The 15707-nt window shown below is 45.6% G+C and overlaps 1 protein-coding gene across 23 annotated transcripts in view; it reads right to left on the bottom strand.

Moving 5' to 3' along the window:
- LOC110531697 (neuralized-like protein 4) overlaps positions 1–15707 on the bottom strand; it is a 37217-nt gene that overhangs the window by 12066 nt on the left and 9444 nt on the right. For 2 of the 23 annotated variants that reach the window (XR_016483158.1, XM_090183754.1), the window contains exons 2-16: positions 8995–9198; positions 8475–8778; positions 8282–8347; positions 7773–8197; positions 6423–6534; positions 5799–5887; positions 5651–5723; positions 3898–4171; positions 3356–3537; positions 1796–1881; positions 1409–1571; positions 996–1206; positions 786–877; positions 604–682; positions 256–425 (exon numbers count right to left, since the gene is read on the bottom strand). Coding sequence is in view for 15 of the 23 variants with exons in the window: in XM_090183754.1 (XP_090039880.1) it covers positions 256–425; positions 604–682; positions 786–877; positions 996–1206; positions 1409–1571; positions 1796–1881; positions 3356–3537; positions 3898–4171; positions 5651–5723; positions 5799–5887; positions 6423–6534; positions 7773–8197; positions 8282–8347; positions 8475–8778; positions 8995–9198 (2530 nt within the window). In the remaining 8 variants the exon portion in view is untranslated. Of the gene's footprint in view, positions 1–249; positions 426–603; positions 683–785; positions 878–995; positions 1207–1408; positions 1572–1795; positions 1882–3337; positions 3538–3897; positions 4172–5650; positions 5724–5798; positions 5888–6422; positions 6535–7772; positions 8198–8281; positions 8348–8474; positions 8779–8994; positions 9199–15707 lie in introns of all 23 variants that reach the window. The other 21 variants (XR_016483160.1, XM_021615025.3, XR_016483159.1 and 18 more) reach the window with 14 other exon arrangements.

Below are 15707 nucleotides of genomic sequence, written 5' to 3'. Positions count from 1 at the left end.
GTAGATGCTTGACAAAGATCTCAGTGAGACTAGCCTTGGTAAATACAAGTTGAAATATTAAACAAAATAGCAGTGAGATTTGAGCTGTTAGGTAGATTTATTCAGAGACACTTCTACCATCTAGCTACAAGGTGCATAGTACACACCCATCAGCTCCATTTCAAAATCAGTTCATGAGCCTTTTGTCCCCGACCCCTTGCCCATGTATGGGGTCGTAATAACAGGTTTATGATCACTGGTTCCATTCACCTTTACCTGGCGGCAGCCCGGTGCAGGCCACCCCCTGGTCCACACCGTTGATGTAGTAGTGAAGGTCGCCGGTGGCCGAGCGCATCATGCCGATCCTACTGCCCGTGGTCAGAGTGTCCAGGTCACAGCCATAGTTGTTACGCATGGTGTTGCCGTCCTGCATGATGGCCGTGCCACTGAGGGTTTAGAGAGGGAGTTCAAATGAAACTTGGTTTATTTCATGCACAAGGCAGAGGAAGATATTCCCTTAGATGCTTCTTAGTGAAATCCACTGTAGCAGATGGATACAACAGTAGGATTCGATAACAGTTGACTGAATCTAATCTGTTTCAAAATCATTCATTTAGAACAGACCTAAGCATCCAGGTATCGTAGTCTATATCCGTCATGGTGTTGGGAAACTCCAGCTCTTCTGGCCTGATAGCAGTCACACCTGGACAGAACACACACACGGACAAACATGTATCACTCCACTGCTGTGTGTGTGGATAGGGCTGTGTGAGAAGGTCGAGAGGGGTAAAATAGAAACGCCTTACCTGCCATTATCTTACCTGCTTCTATTGACCCCGACCACCGGTCCACCATCTTCTGAATGACTATCTCAAAGAGCTCTCCGTCTCGAAGGCACCTGACAACAGACAACACAGTCAGGACACGCACAAGCACATGATGTGTGTGTCGACCTTCTGACCTGTTGGAGATGACGCAGGTGTGTGTGTGTGTGTGTGTGCGCGCGTCACACTGACCTGTTAGAGATGACGATGGCGTCGTTGAACTCGGATCGACAGTTCTGTCTGAGGGCAGTGCGCCCCCCATTGGTGATTACCGCGTTAGTGCCGTGCAGCTGGTGGAAGCGCAGGTCGTTGGCACTGTTGCCCCCGGCGACCGAGCATGGGCTGCCGGGCGACATGACGGTGGGGCCCTCCGAGCTGTCCTCGGGGAGAGGGGGGAGGTCTGCTAGAGGGGAGAAATGTTTGAGGAAGGTTGTTGAGGCAAAGCTAGTTGGAGGAGGATATTCACATACCATATACAGACACATTCCATGTCTTCAGTATTGTCTTCAGTGGTTCCAAAACCTTTTTGATCTGACACACTAGAAACTTCTGGAATCGCCTTAGGCACCTTTAACAACAACCTTCCTCCACCCCCCCCCACTCACCCACGTCGTCCATGATGGTTGCCTGTGCGGCCTGGCCATAGAGGTCCACCACGGCGTAGACGCTGGGTGGGACGTTCCACGCCGCCGGGCCCTGTGCCACCCCGTTCACAAAGAAGTGGAGGCTCCCGTCCTCCTTCCGCACCACGCCCACTGTGTCCCCCGCCTGGATAAAGAGACAGAGATGACAGTGGTCAGAGAGAAAGAGATGAAGCACACAGCAACAGGTGATAAGTACGATAGCATGTAAGTGCTGATGGTGACTGAGAAGGAGTGGAAGACAAGAGCAGGAACAGGACAGAGCGAGAGGGTGGGAAATGGAGAAAGAGAGAGGGGGGGGGTAGAGTTGAATATTCTAAGGACGACTGTAAAGTAGGGTCTCCCACTCACTTTGAGTCGGTCCAGGTTGTGTCCGTACTCGTCCAGTATGGTGGTTCCGTTGTGCATCACCCCGTTTCCTGTCATCATCCAAGTCCCTGGGACACAAAACCAGAACAGTCAACCTACAACAAAACATCAGTCAACCTGCAGTACCAGTCAAAAGTTTGGACACACCTACTCATTACAATGTTTGTCTTTATTTTTACTATTTCTACATTGTAGAATAATAGTGAAGAAATCATTACTATGAAATAACACATATGGAATTTTATGTAGTAATAGAAACAAAGTGTTAAAGAAATCCAATTACATTCTGTATTTGAGATTCTTCAAAGTAGCCACACTTTGCCTTGACAGCTTTGCACACTCTTGGCATTCTCTCAACCAGCTTCATGAGGTAGTCACCAGGAATGCATTTCAATTAACAGGTGTGCCTTGTTAAAAGTAACATTTGTGGAATTTCTTTCCTTCTTAATGTGTTTGAGCTAATTAGTTGTGGGATACAGAAGATGGTCTTTTACTAAATAAGGCTAAGTCCACATTATGGCAAGAACAGCTCAAAAAAGCAAAGAGAAACGACAGTCCATCATTACTTTAAGACATGAAGGTCAGTCAATAGGGAAATGTCAAGAACTTTGAACATTTCTTCAAATGCAGTCACAAAAACCATCAAGCACTATGATGAAACTCTCATGAGGACTGCCACAGGAACGGAAGACCCAGAGTTGCTGGTGACACTGTCAGTGATTTTTTTAGAATTCAAGGCACACTTAGCCAGCATGGCTCCCACAGCATTCTGCAGTGATACGCCATCCCATCTGGTTTGCGCTTAGTGGGATTATCATTTGTTTTCAACAGGACAATGACCCAACACACCTCCAGGCTGCGTAAGGGCCATTTGACCAAGAAGGAGAGTGATGGAGTGCTGCATCAGATGACCTGGCCTCCATAATCCCCCGACCTCAACCAAATTGAGATGGTTTGGGATGAGTCGGACCGCAGCATGAAGGAAAAGCAGCCAACAAGAGCTCAGCGTGTGGGAACTCCTTCAAGACTGTTGGAAAAGCATTCCAGGTGAAGCTGGTTGACAGAATGCCAAAAGTGTGCAAAGCTGTCAAGGCAAAGGGTGGCTACTTTGAAGACTAAAATATTTTGATTTGGTTTAACACTTTTTTGGTTACTACGTGATTCCATGTGTTATTTCATAGTTTTGATGTCTTCACTATTATTCTACAATTTTGAAAATAGTAAAAATAAACCTTTGAACGACTGTACAAACACCACATCAGTCAACTTGCAACAAAACCAGTACATCAGTCAAACGACAACAAAATCATCAAAATCAGTCAATCCACAGCCCTTTCCAAACATTGTTTGAGTATGGAAAATTAGATTAATCAAGCCCCCATCCTCTCATCCTGGGAGGATTAGAAGGGTGTGAGGTGGAAACTCAACCTAGCCTAAAAGAAGGCTAGTTGGGCCTACTAGTATATTTCTTTCAGATCTACAAGTAACCCTGCTAGGGGGGCAGGGGTAAGAGGTTGGTATTACCTGATTGGTTGGTATTACCTGAGCGCAGGTTGGTCATGGTGGAGGGCAGCTGCAGGTAGGCGGGGTTGTGCGTGGTCACGCCGATCTCGATGGAGCCCGCCCACTTGTCCACCATCTTGTCGATGCGCACCTGGAACACCTCGTTGGAGTGCAGCGGGCGGCCGCTCAAGACCACGCCGTGATTGAAGTCGTCCGTAGCACTGCCCGAGGAAAAATACACACAATCAAATGTATCTATAATATACTGTACATTATAAACTGGGTGGTTCAAGCCCTGAATGCTGATTGGCTGAAAGCAGTGGTATATCAGACCGTATGCAATGGGTATGACAAAACGTTTATTATTGCGGCTCTAATTACGTTGGTAACCAATTTTTAATAGCAATAAGGCACCTCTGGGTTTTGTGGTACATAGCCGATATACCACGGCTAAGGGCTGTGTCCTGGTACTCCTTGCGTTGTGCCTAAGAACAGCCCTTAGCCGTGGTATATTGGCCATATACCACACCCCCTCGTATATTTATGCAATAAGGCACTAGGACCATGGATACAATACATACTGAGGGCGAAGAGCCGTCCTGCCCTCGCTGATGATGGCTGCCTTTTGGCCACAGTTGGAGTGAAAGAGGAGGCGGTCGGGAGTGTCGGGGTCCGGCGTGAGGGAGTGGGCAGGCCGGGGGCGACCAACGTCTGGCGACAGCGCCCGCATGATGGCGTTGTTGCGGCGGAGGCGGTCGCTGTGGTTGTGATTGTGGACGATGGTCACCTTGACAGCCATGCCGTAGAGGTCGACCACGGCGTAGACTACGGCGGGCGTCTGGGCCGCTGCCACGCCTAAGGGGCAGGGTCAGAGGTCAAATTGAGGTTATGGACAACTTGGATGAAATGTGGTGCATAATGATTTACAATTGTACGTGTTTCTCGAACTGACATTGATACACTGTATGGGGCAAAACTCCTCTGCATGACAATGACGTAAACAGTCCATCAAATGACATGTAAAACATAGCAAGCGTTAACGATGTGCCCATTAATAAATAATATACTTGCATTTCTGCTGCCTTTTCAGTATTGCCATATTAAATTGCAGCATCATGGTTTGCCTGTCCTTCACACTGCAAGGTTAATAACAGCTGGTGCACGAAATCTAAAGAAGTCTCTAGATTTTGCCCACCTGAAGTAGAGTATCTTATAAGCTGTATACCACACTATTTGCCAAGAGAGTTTTCATCTGGCTGTTCATGGCTGTTTATTTACCACCACAGACAGATGCTGGCACTAAGACCGCACTCAGTCAGCTGTATAAGGAAATAAGCAAACAGGAAACCACTCACCCAGAGGCGGCGTTCCTAGTGGCCGGGGACTTTAATGCAGGGAAACTTAAATCCATTTACCCAATTTCTATCAACATGGTAAACGTGCAACCAGAGGGGAAAAAAAAATCTAGATCACCTGTACTCCACACAGAGAAGCATACAAAGCTTCCGGGATTCCTCCAATGGCATTGAGGAGTACACCACATCAGTCACTGGCTTGATCAATAAGTGCATCGAAGACGTTGTCCCCACAGTGACTAAGTACATACCCCAACCAGAAGCCATGGATTACAGGCAACATCCGACAGAGCTAAAGGGTTGAGCTGCCGCTTTCAAGGTCCGGGACTCTAACCTGGAAGATTATAAGAAATCCTGCTATGCCCTCCGACAAACCATCAAACAGGCAAAGCGCCAATACAGGGCTAAGATCAAATTGTACTACAATTTGACGAGCTAAATCACTTCTACGCTCGCGTCGAGGCAAGCAACACTGAGGCATGCATGAGAGCATCAGCTGTTCCGGAAGACTGTGTGATCACGCTCGCCGTAGCCGACGTGAGTAAGACCTTTAAACAGGTCAACATTCACAAGGCCGCGGGGCCAGACGGATTACCAGGACATGGGCTCCGGGCATGTGCTGACAAACTGGCAGGTGTCTTCACTGACATTTTCAACATGTCCCTGATTGAGTCTGTAATACCAACATGTTTCAAGCAGACCACCATAGTGCCTGTGCCCAAGAACACTAAGGTGACCTGCCTAAATGACTACAGACCCATAGCACTCACATCCATAGCCATGAAGTGCTTTGAAAGGCTGGTCATAACTCACATTAACCCTAGACCCACTCCAATTTGCATACCGCCCAAACACAGCCACAGATGATGCCATCTCTATTGCACTCCACACTGCCCTCACTATGTGAGAATGCTATTCATTGACTACAGCTCAGCGTTCAACAACATAGTGCCGGATGCTCCTGGCGTGTCACTCTCACCTTGGTCGATGCCATTGATGTAGAAGTGAAGAGCTCCGCTGGCCTTGTGCATCAAGCCTATGTGATCCCCCTCCTGGAATGGAAGTCAGAGTGTCATGGTTAAGATGTTAGAGATGAGAGTGTGTGTGTGTGTGTGTGTGTCACTGACCTGCAGTTCATCCAGGCTGAATTCACAGTACTCCCGACGTGTTCCCTTGCCATTCGTCAGGATCCCACAGCCACTCATCATGATTGTACCTGGAAGAGCAAGAGAGAAAAAAAAAACACAGCAAGATGTAGCCTTGTGCGTTGTAAAGAACAAGATTGAACAGTCCCTCCAGGATTCCGCTGGGATTTATTTGTGATATTTGCAGGCAAAACTACATCTTTTTTTCAGCAGCAATTCTGACATTTTGCATGGCAATATGCAATGACTGTCAATTTCCTTGCGAAAATGCGCTGACAAAGGAATTGGTTCGGGGAAGTGTTGCTTGATTGAACCATATTATGTGGCAACTGTGTGGTGATTGGTTGAAAATGCTATCCTTTTTGTACTGTGTTGACCGGGTCAGTTTTATGCGATAATATTGCAATGATTTGACTGTTTTATAGCAAGCCCTCGCATAACATGCGGGAAATTTTTGATTTTGCCCCCCAAAAATAATTGTGATGCAGAATCCTGGAGGGATTGATCGAACATGCGTGCAGTTTGTTGTGGAATGAATAGATCTAGTTGTATATTGGGTTAGAGCAACACTACGCTAGTGTGCGTATACATGCATGCGTAACGTACCTGAGCGCAGATTTGTCATTGTGGCTGGGTAGTCCAAGTTGTTGGGGTTGTGTGTTGTCACGCCGATCTCGATCGACCCCGACCACTTGTCCACCAGCTTATCTATGCGGATCTGTGGCACAACAGAAACCAGGGGCGCATTCAGAAACTAGAGGCGCAAAAGGTTTCACAACAGAAACAAACGTTTCTTATTGGAGAAGTTCAGACAGTCCTTTCCCTGCTTTGGTCTATTTGGTTTCTAGTGAATTCTCTCTCTTTTAGAATATAGAAACACTTACTATTTTTCCATTATTAATCTCAAGCTGCAGTCCATCGGAAATGTTATTATCTATTCATTCACACCCTGTGGCTGTAACATATGAATATTCGGTAACACTTCACTTGACACTCAGCGTCAACACGATATGACAGTCATAACCATGTCATAACAGCTGACAACCTGTCATATGGTCATAACACTCATGACCTATATATTTAATCATGTTTTACGGCTGGTTATGACACCTACACCACATAAGTGTCAAAATCCACATTTATTCAAATGTATTTTTTCCCTGACAGTTTTATTGCTTCTTTAAAATCAGGACAACAGGTTTAAGCTGTGCTAAAATAATTGCAAGAGTTTAATGATCAATTAGCCTTTTAAAATTGCAAACTTGGATTAGCTAACACAACTTGCCATTGGAACACAGGAGTGATGGTTGCTGGTAATGGGCCTCTGTACGTCTATGTAGATATTCCATTAAAAAAAAATCAGACGTTTCCAGCTACAATAGTCATTTACAACATCGACAATGTCTACACTACTTCTTATCAATTTCATGTTATTTTAATGGGCAATTTCTTTTTACTTTACTTTCAAAAACAAGGACATTTCTAAGTGACGCCAAACTTTTGAACGGTGGTGTATGTCAAAAACAGGTCTAAATATGTGTCATGAGTGTTATGACCATTTTATGACCGGTTATGTCAAGGTGTTATGACATATTATGACTGACAAGTAAAGTTAACGAATATTCATTGGCTAATCTGAAAGATTCAACTCTACCATATGGAGATTAGAGGATTAGGTTCAAACTCTGACATGTCAACTTCAGTGGTGATATTTACTTGACCCCTCTGTCATTAGAGGTCATGAAAATGAAAGTAAACAGTTATGACAGCTGTTATATTATTACTTTGACAGCTGTTATGTCATTACTATGACAGTGGTGTGTAGGCTATTTCTTATGAGCATTCAAATTAAGAATGACCAAATAAATGTTATTAAACACCTTGATCTAAGCCCCTCGTTTCAACCCCTTCCAAGAATTCACATATCTCAGTATCGGAGCCAGTGATTGGCCGCACCTCAAACATCTCGTTGTGTCGAAGCGGCCGGTTGGTCATGACCACGCCGTTGTTGAACTCGTCCAGAGGCCGCCGCCTCTCCGCCGTCTTGTTGTTGTTGCTCAGCTTGATCAGTGTGCCGCACTTCTCGTGGAACAGCAGCGCATCATTGGTCAGCATCCCGCCCGTCACTGCCCCGAGTCTCGCCCCTCCGCCACCTGCAGGGCTGTTGACGCTTCCAGTATTGCCGGTCCCGCCCCCGCTGTCACTACTGTTACCGTTAACGGATCCCCCACCGCTGCTGCTCCCCCTGTCCCCTCTACTTCCTGTTCCTGAGTCTCTCCCTATTCCACCTCCTCCCAGATCTCCCCCTCCATTGTCCTCAGAGCGGTAAAGGGATACAATGGCATTGTTTAACACGTCAAAGAGCTGGTGCTCCGTCAGAACTATAGGGGAGGGAGAGAAAGATGGAGACTTACATTTGGTCAATGGTGCAACTGAGATTGGGGTAGAGGTTTTGATTTTCTTACCTGTCTCAGGCTCAAGGTTGTTGGGAAACTTGTCAGGTCGGTTATGAGTAGGAGGGAGCTCAGGCACTGAGACAAAACAGGAATGAGAAGACAAAACAAAAAAGAGAGAAGAGTCCTTTCCCTCATTACTACACCCTTTTACACAACAAACCCTCCATTTCAATAGACAAACAAAAACATCAACAAGTCCTACCTTCCTCTAATGTCCCGTTTGTCGCCGCCGCCAGGTTCACCGCTGACGTCAGACCCCCGAACTCCCCCTCCCTGACCCCGCACACCACCACCTCTTCCTCCTCGTCTTCCTGCTCACGCTCCTCCACCGTCTCCCTCTCAGTGTCTCTCTCCGCCAAGGACGGCGGCTCGCAGCTCACCACAGTCACTTGCGTACACTTGCCATAGAGGTCCACCACCGCCCAGAGGCCCGTCGGGAGACCACTGGCAGCCGCGCCACAGTCCTGCCCGTTCACCCACAGGTGGAGCTCGCCATGGGTGCTCCGCTGTACAGTAGAACAGAAATAAGAAAAGTGATCATTTGTAAATTTTTTGCTTAGCCCATCTAAACACAGAATTGAGACGAGCAGGGTCAGCCATGAAGCAGCGCCCCTGGATAGAGAGTATTGTAGAGATTGTTACCAATTTAGTGCCTGGCCCAGGGCTTGAACCGGCGACCTTCCGGCCACTAGTCTGCCTTGTTAACCCACTAGGCTACCTACCTGTATGCCCACACGGTCGCCCTCAGACAGCTGGTCCAGGTCTCGGCCGTACTCCTCGAGGACGGAGCGGCCGTCACGTAGCACCGAGCAGCCAGACACGATCCAGGAGCCTCCCTTCAGACCCGTAGCGCTGCTGGGGAAGTCGAGACCAGCCGGGTCCAGAGAAGTCACCCCGATCTCTATGGAGCCGCTCCAAGAGTTCACCTGTAGCAGGAAGAGAAGGGTGAGTTTATCTACATTTATTTATTCATCTATTCATTTGTCCATTTTTACATTGTCAGTTATGTTCAAAACATTGTATATCTTCGTAAGCCTACACGTCATTCCAAATGAGTTAATTTACTTTTTCCTCTGTTAGACAGGTTGGTTGTTTCGCAACAAAAGCATTGGGTGTGCAACTATGGGGCAAAACAGACACGGTTGGCTTAGACTGACAACATGTAAACTATATTTAGTCTCCAAATGTTTATTGAAAACAAATACATTCCACAATGAGCACTTGTCTCAAATACATTTTTACAGTTCTTGGATAGCTAGCAAAAGTTTTGCCATATTAGCATAGACATCAGTCAAAACAAGACATGGTATCAATAACAAGACAACAAGCTGAAACGAGCCACCTACAATTCCCCACATGGCAGCTTCTTGTCATGTCATTGTGGCTTTTTCAAGCAGAAATTTGCCTCCTTCAACTCAAAAAAGTTCTGGGACACTAAAGTCCATGGAGAATAAGAACACCTCCTTCCAGCTGCCCACAGCTCTGAGGCTAGGAAACACTGTCACCACCGATAAATCCACTATAATTGAGAATTTCAATAACCATTTTTCTACAGCTGGCCATGCTTTCCACCGGAGTACCCCTACCCTGGTCAACAGTACTGCACCCCCCACAGCAACTCGCACAAGCCTTCCCCATTTCTCCTTCTCCCAAATCCAGTCAGCTGATGTTATGAAAGAGCTGCAAAATCTAGACCCCTACAAATAAGCCGGGCTGGACAATCTGGACCCTTTCTTTCTAAAAATGATCTGCCATAATTGTTGCAAGCCCTATTACTAGTCTGTTCAACCTCTCATGTCGTCTGAGATTCCCAAAGATTGGAAAGCAGCTGTGGTCATCCCCCTCTTCAAAGGGGGGGGGGGGCACTCTTGACCCAAACTGCTACAGACCTATATCTATCCTACCCTGCCTTTCTAAGGTCTTCGAAAGCCAAGTCAACAAACAGAATGCCGACCATTTCGATTCCTACCGCACCTTTTCCGCTATGCAATCTGGTTTCAGAGCTGGTCATGGGTGCACCTCAGCCACGCTCAAGGTCCTAAACGATATCTTAACCGCCATCGATAGGAATCAATACTGTGCAGCCGTATTCATTGACCTGGCCAAGGCTTTCGACTCTGTCAAATCACCACATCCTCATCGGCAGACTCGATAGCCTTGGTTTCTCAAATGACTGCCTCGCCTTGTTCACCAACTACTTCTCTGATAGAGTTCAGTGTGTCAAATCGGAGGGCCTGTTGTCTGGGCCTCTGGCAGTCTATGGGGGTGCCACAGGGTTCAATTCTTGGACCGACTCTCTTCTGTGTACATCAATGATGTCGCTCTTGCTGCTGGTGAGTCTCTGATCCACCTCTACGCAGACCACACCATTCTGTATACTTCTGGCCCTTCTTTGGACACTGTTAACAGCCCTCCAGGCGAGCTTCAATACCATACAACTCTCCTTCCATGGCCTCCAATTGCTCTTAAATACAAGTAAAACTAAACGCATGCTCTTCAACCGATCGCCGCCTGCACCTGCCCGCCTGTCCAACATCACTACTCTGGACAGTTCTGACTTAGAATATGTGGACAACTACCTAGGTGTCTGGTTAGACTAAACTCTCCTTCCAGACTCAAATCAAACATCTCCAATCCAAGTTAAATCTAGAATTGGCTTCCTATTTCGAAACACAGCATCCTTCACTCATGCTGCCAAACATACCCTTGTAAAACTGACCATCCTACCGATCCTCGACTCATTTACAAAATAGCCTCCAATACCCTACTCAATAAATTGGATGCAGTCTATCACAGTGCCATCCGTTTTGTCACCAAAGCCCCATATACTACCAACCACTGCGACCTGTACGCTCTCGTTGGCTGGCCCTCGCTTCATACTCGTCGCCAAACCCACTGGCTCCAGGTCATCTACAAGACCCTGCTAGGTAAAGTCCCCCCTTAGCTCGTCGGTCACCGTAGCAGCACCCACCTGTAGCACGCGCTCCAGCAGGTATATCTCTCTGGTCACCCCCAAAACCAATTCTTCCTTCGGCCGCCTCTCCTTCCAGTTCTCTGCTGCCAATGACTAGAACGAACTACAAAAATCCCTGAAACTGGAAACACTTAACTCCCTCACTAGCTTTAAGCACCAGCTGTCAGAGCAGCTAACAGATTACTGCACCTGTACATAGCCCATCTATAATTTATCCCAAACACCTACCTCTTCCCTTACTGTATTTATTTAGCTCCCCATTATTTCTCTCTACTTCGCACATTCTTCCACTGCAAATCTACCATTCCAGTGTTTTACTTGCTATATTGTATTTACTTCGCCACCTTTTTTTGCCTTTACTCCCCTTATCTCACCTCATTTGCTCACATTGTATATAGACTTATTTTTCTACTGTATGTTTGTTTTACTCCATGTGTAACTCTGTGTTGTTGTATGTGTCGAACTGCTTTGCTTTATCTTGGCCAGCTCGCAATTGTAAATGAACTTGCCTATAGGCCAAAGCCAACACCGGCACCACAAACTATTCTGTCCTTGGGAGCCCTTGAAAAGTGTGATTGATCACGATTTTATTCATTGCAGAGTGGAACTGCACACTCAAATATGTCATTTGAGGAAACATTAAACATACAATTCAAATATGTAAAAAAAAAATGTTTTTAAAGAGCGTTTTTTAAAACCACTATAGATTCTTCTCACCATGCCCATCTTTTACTCGTACCTCCCCACCCATCTGCTCGGTCTTTCAAACCATTTTTGAAACGCTCTCACCATCTGTCTGTCTTGTTTCTCTCTCACCAGCTCTCTCCTGTCTGTCCCCCAGTTGAGTAGGGTTAGGTACTAGGGCTAGGCTTAGGTGCTAGGCTATGTAAGAGAGTTACAACAGCCCAGGAATTTGAGATACAGATCTGGACTAGGCCTAAGACTGGCAATGCCTTACCGCGTGGAAAGCGCTGAATTAGGAATTTGAATACTAGAATGGACATGAACCTTCTTTTGATGGTATACTCAGAGTCCATATTCACATAGTAAGGTATTCCCATTGACCACGCACACAAAGTTGGGAAAACATGATTTCCTATTGACCCCCAATGTAAAGGAGCCAACTTCATTGTTGATTATTTGTTATACAGAAATAACAAAATATGCCCGAAAAGCTGCTGTGTTCAATTTATTGTATTTCACCTTTATTTAACCAGGTAAGCTAGTTGAGAACAAGTTCTTATTTACAACTGCGACCTGGCCAAGATAAAGCAAAGCAGTGTGACAAACAGAGTTACACATGGAAAAAACAAGCGTCCATCAATAACAAAATAGAAAAAAAGAAAGTCTATATACAGTGTGTGCAAATGGCGTGAGGTGGTAAGGCAATAAATAGGCCATTGTAGCGAAGTAATTACAATTTAGCAGATTAACACTGGAGTGATAGATGAGCAGATGGTGATGTGCAAGTAGAAATACTGGTGTGCAAAAGAGCAGAAAAGTAAATAAAAACAATATGGGGATGGGGTAGGTAGATTGGGTGTGCTATTTACAGATGGCCTATGTACAGCTGCAGTGATCGGTTAGCTGATGTTTAAAGTTAGTGAGGGAAATACAAGTCACCAGCTTCAGCGATTTTTGCAATTTGTTCCAGTCATTGGCAGCAGAGAGCTGGAAGGAAAGGCGGCCAAAGGAGGTGTTGGCTTTGGGGATGACCAGTGAGATATACCTGCTGGAGCACGTGCTACGGGTGGGTGTTGTTTTCTTGACCTGTGAGCTGAGATAAGGCGGAGCTTCACCTAGCATAGACTTAGATGAAAATGTACATGTAACCAGGTCAAAAATACCAAACTACGGATTGCAATGCTCCCACGTAGGGAAATAGAGCCTGCGACAAGAGCCCTGTGGCTTCAGGCGTGGGAAACGTGGGGACCCGGTGTCCAAGTAGGCTACAAAACCATCTTTATCTTTACCCCTCTCTAACACAGCTACAATGTAGCTATATTTGTGGAAAACATTTCAACCCAGGTAAGACATTAAACTTGTTTAGTATAGTCTGTTGTTTGTAAGTCCACTCACTACTTGTAGCTGTTTATAGTCCGTTTGTTTGCATTGTTGGTCTTGGCTAGTTAGTTACTCGCGTGGATGCTAGCACGGTCATGAAAAGGGGCATGCGGGAAGCCCTACATATTACGTTTTTCTAAGTAGAAAGAACGCTTGGGAGCAGGCAATGTTGAAGGTCAACTTTAGACACGTTGTACTTAAAAGAAACATTGACAAGAATATTGCATTTGAAAAAGGTACTAGTTTTTGCTGTGAGTCAATGGGGTAACCTAGGTAATCACAGGTTATTTTCCCCACAGTTGGGAAGGGCAGAAACATTCTAATACTGACTGGGTCTATAAAGGTCAACCATTGTTTGCCAGTGCTGTAATAATGTAAAATAATCAATTTGAAGAATTTACACTACATGACCAAAAGTATGTGGACATCTGCTCTTTGAACATTAATTCCTAAATCATGGGCTTTAATAGAGAGTTGGTCCACCCATTTACAACTACACTACCGGTCAAAAGTTTTAGAACACCTACTCATTCAAGGGTTAAATTCTTTTTTACTATTTTCTACATTGTCGAATAATATTGAAGACATCAAAACTATGAAATAACATACAGGAATCATGTAGAAACTAAGAACGTGTTAACCAAATCAAAATATATTTTATATTTGACATTCTTCAAAATAGCATTTGCCTTGATGACAGCTTTGCACACTCTTGGCAATCTCTCAACCAGCTTCATGAGGTAGTCACCTGGAATGCATTTCAATTAACAGGTGTGCCTTGATGCAAAGCTGTCATCAAGGCCAAGAGTGGCTACTTTGAAGAATCTATATATTTAGATTTGTTTAACACTTTTTGGTTACTACATGATTCCATGCGTGTTATTTCATAGTTTTGATGTCTTCACTATTATTCTACAATGTAGAAAATAGTACAAATAAAGAGAAATCCTGGAATGAGTAGGTGTTCTAAAACTTTTGACTGGTAGTGTATGACAGCCTCCACTCTTCCGGGAAGGCTTTCCATTAGATGTTGGAACATTGCTTCCATTCAGCCACAAGAGCATTAGTGAGGTTGGGCACTAAAGTTGGGCAATAAGGCCTGGCTCGCAGTCGGAGTTCCAATTCATCCCAAAGGTGTTCGATGGGGTTGAAGTCAGGGCTCTGTGCAGGCCAGTCCAGTTCATCCACAGAAATGTCGACAAACCATTTCTGTATGGACCTCGCTTTGTGCACAGGGGCATTGTCATGCTGAAACAGGAAAGTGCTTTCCCCAAACTGTTGCCACAAAATCGTCAGTACAGAATTGTATAGAATGTCATTGTACACTGTAGCGTTGACTTCCCTTCAATGGAACTAAGGGACCTAGCCCAAACCATGAAAAACAGCCCGATACCATTATTCCTCCTCCACCAAACCTTACAGCTGACAATATGCTTTCAGGCAGGTAGCGCTTCTCCTGGCATCCACCAAACCCAGAGTGATCTGTCAGACTGCCAGATGGTGAAGCGTGATTAATCACTCCAGGGAACGCGTTTCAACTACTCGGGAGTCAAACAGCGGCGAGCATTACACCACTCCAGCCGACGATTGGCATTGTGCATGGGAATCTTAGGCATGTGTGCGGCTGCTCGGCCATGGAAACTAATTTCACGAAGCTTCAGATGAACAGTTATTGTGCTGACGTTGCTTCCAGAGGAAGTGTGGAACTTGGTAGTGAGTGTTGCAACCGAGGACAGATGATTGCTACACGTTTCAGCACTCAGAGGTCTTGTTCTGTGAACTTGTGTGGCCTACCACTGCGTCTGAGCCGTTGTTGCTCCTAGAAGTATTCACTTCACAATAACAGCACTTACAGTTGACCAGGGCAGTTATAGCAGGGAAGAAATTTGATGAATGTACTTGTTGGAAAGATGGCATCCTATGTCGGTGCCACGTTTAAAGAGTCACTATTCTCTTTAGTAAGGCTATTCTACTGCCAATGTTTGTCTATGGACATTGCATGGCTGTGTGCTCTATTTTATACACACTGTCAGCAACGAGTGTGGCTGAGATAGCCGAATCCACTAATCTGAAGGAGTGTCCACATACTTTGTATACATAGTGTATCTGCACTGTATGTTTGTTAGCTAGCCAGACAGTTTTAGAGGACTTAAAATAAAATCTTTAACCTTTATTTAACTTGGCAAGTCAGTTAAGAACAAATTCTTATTTACAATGATGGCCTACCCCGGACGACACTGGGCCAATTCTGTGTCGCCCTATGGGACTCCCAATCACGGCCGGATGTGATGCAGCCTGGATTCAAACCTGGTACTGCAGTGACGCCTCTTCCACTGAGAAGCAGCGTCTTAGACCCCTGCGCCACTCGGGAACACGAATGATTCCATAAATGTGTCT

This window comes from Oncorhynchus mykiss, chromosome 9 (assembly GCF_057628025.1).
Source record: "Oncorhynchus mykiss isolate SJ-2025 chromosome 9, ASM5762802v1, whole genome shotgun sequence".
Taxonomy (NCBI): Eukaryota; Metazoa; Chordata; class Actinopteri; order Salmoniformes; family Salmonidae; genus Oncorhynchus; species Oncorhynchus mykiss.
Note: the sequence above shows the minus strand (reverse complement) of the source record. Positions and strands in the feature narration are given on the sequence as shown.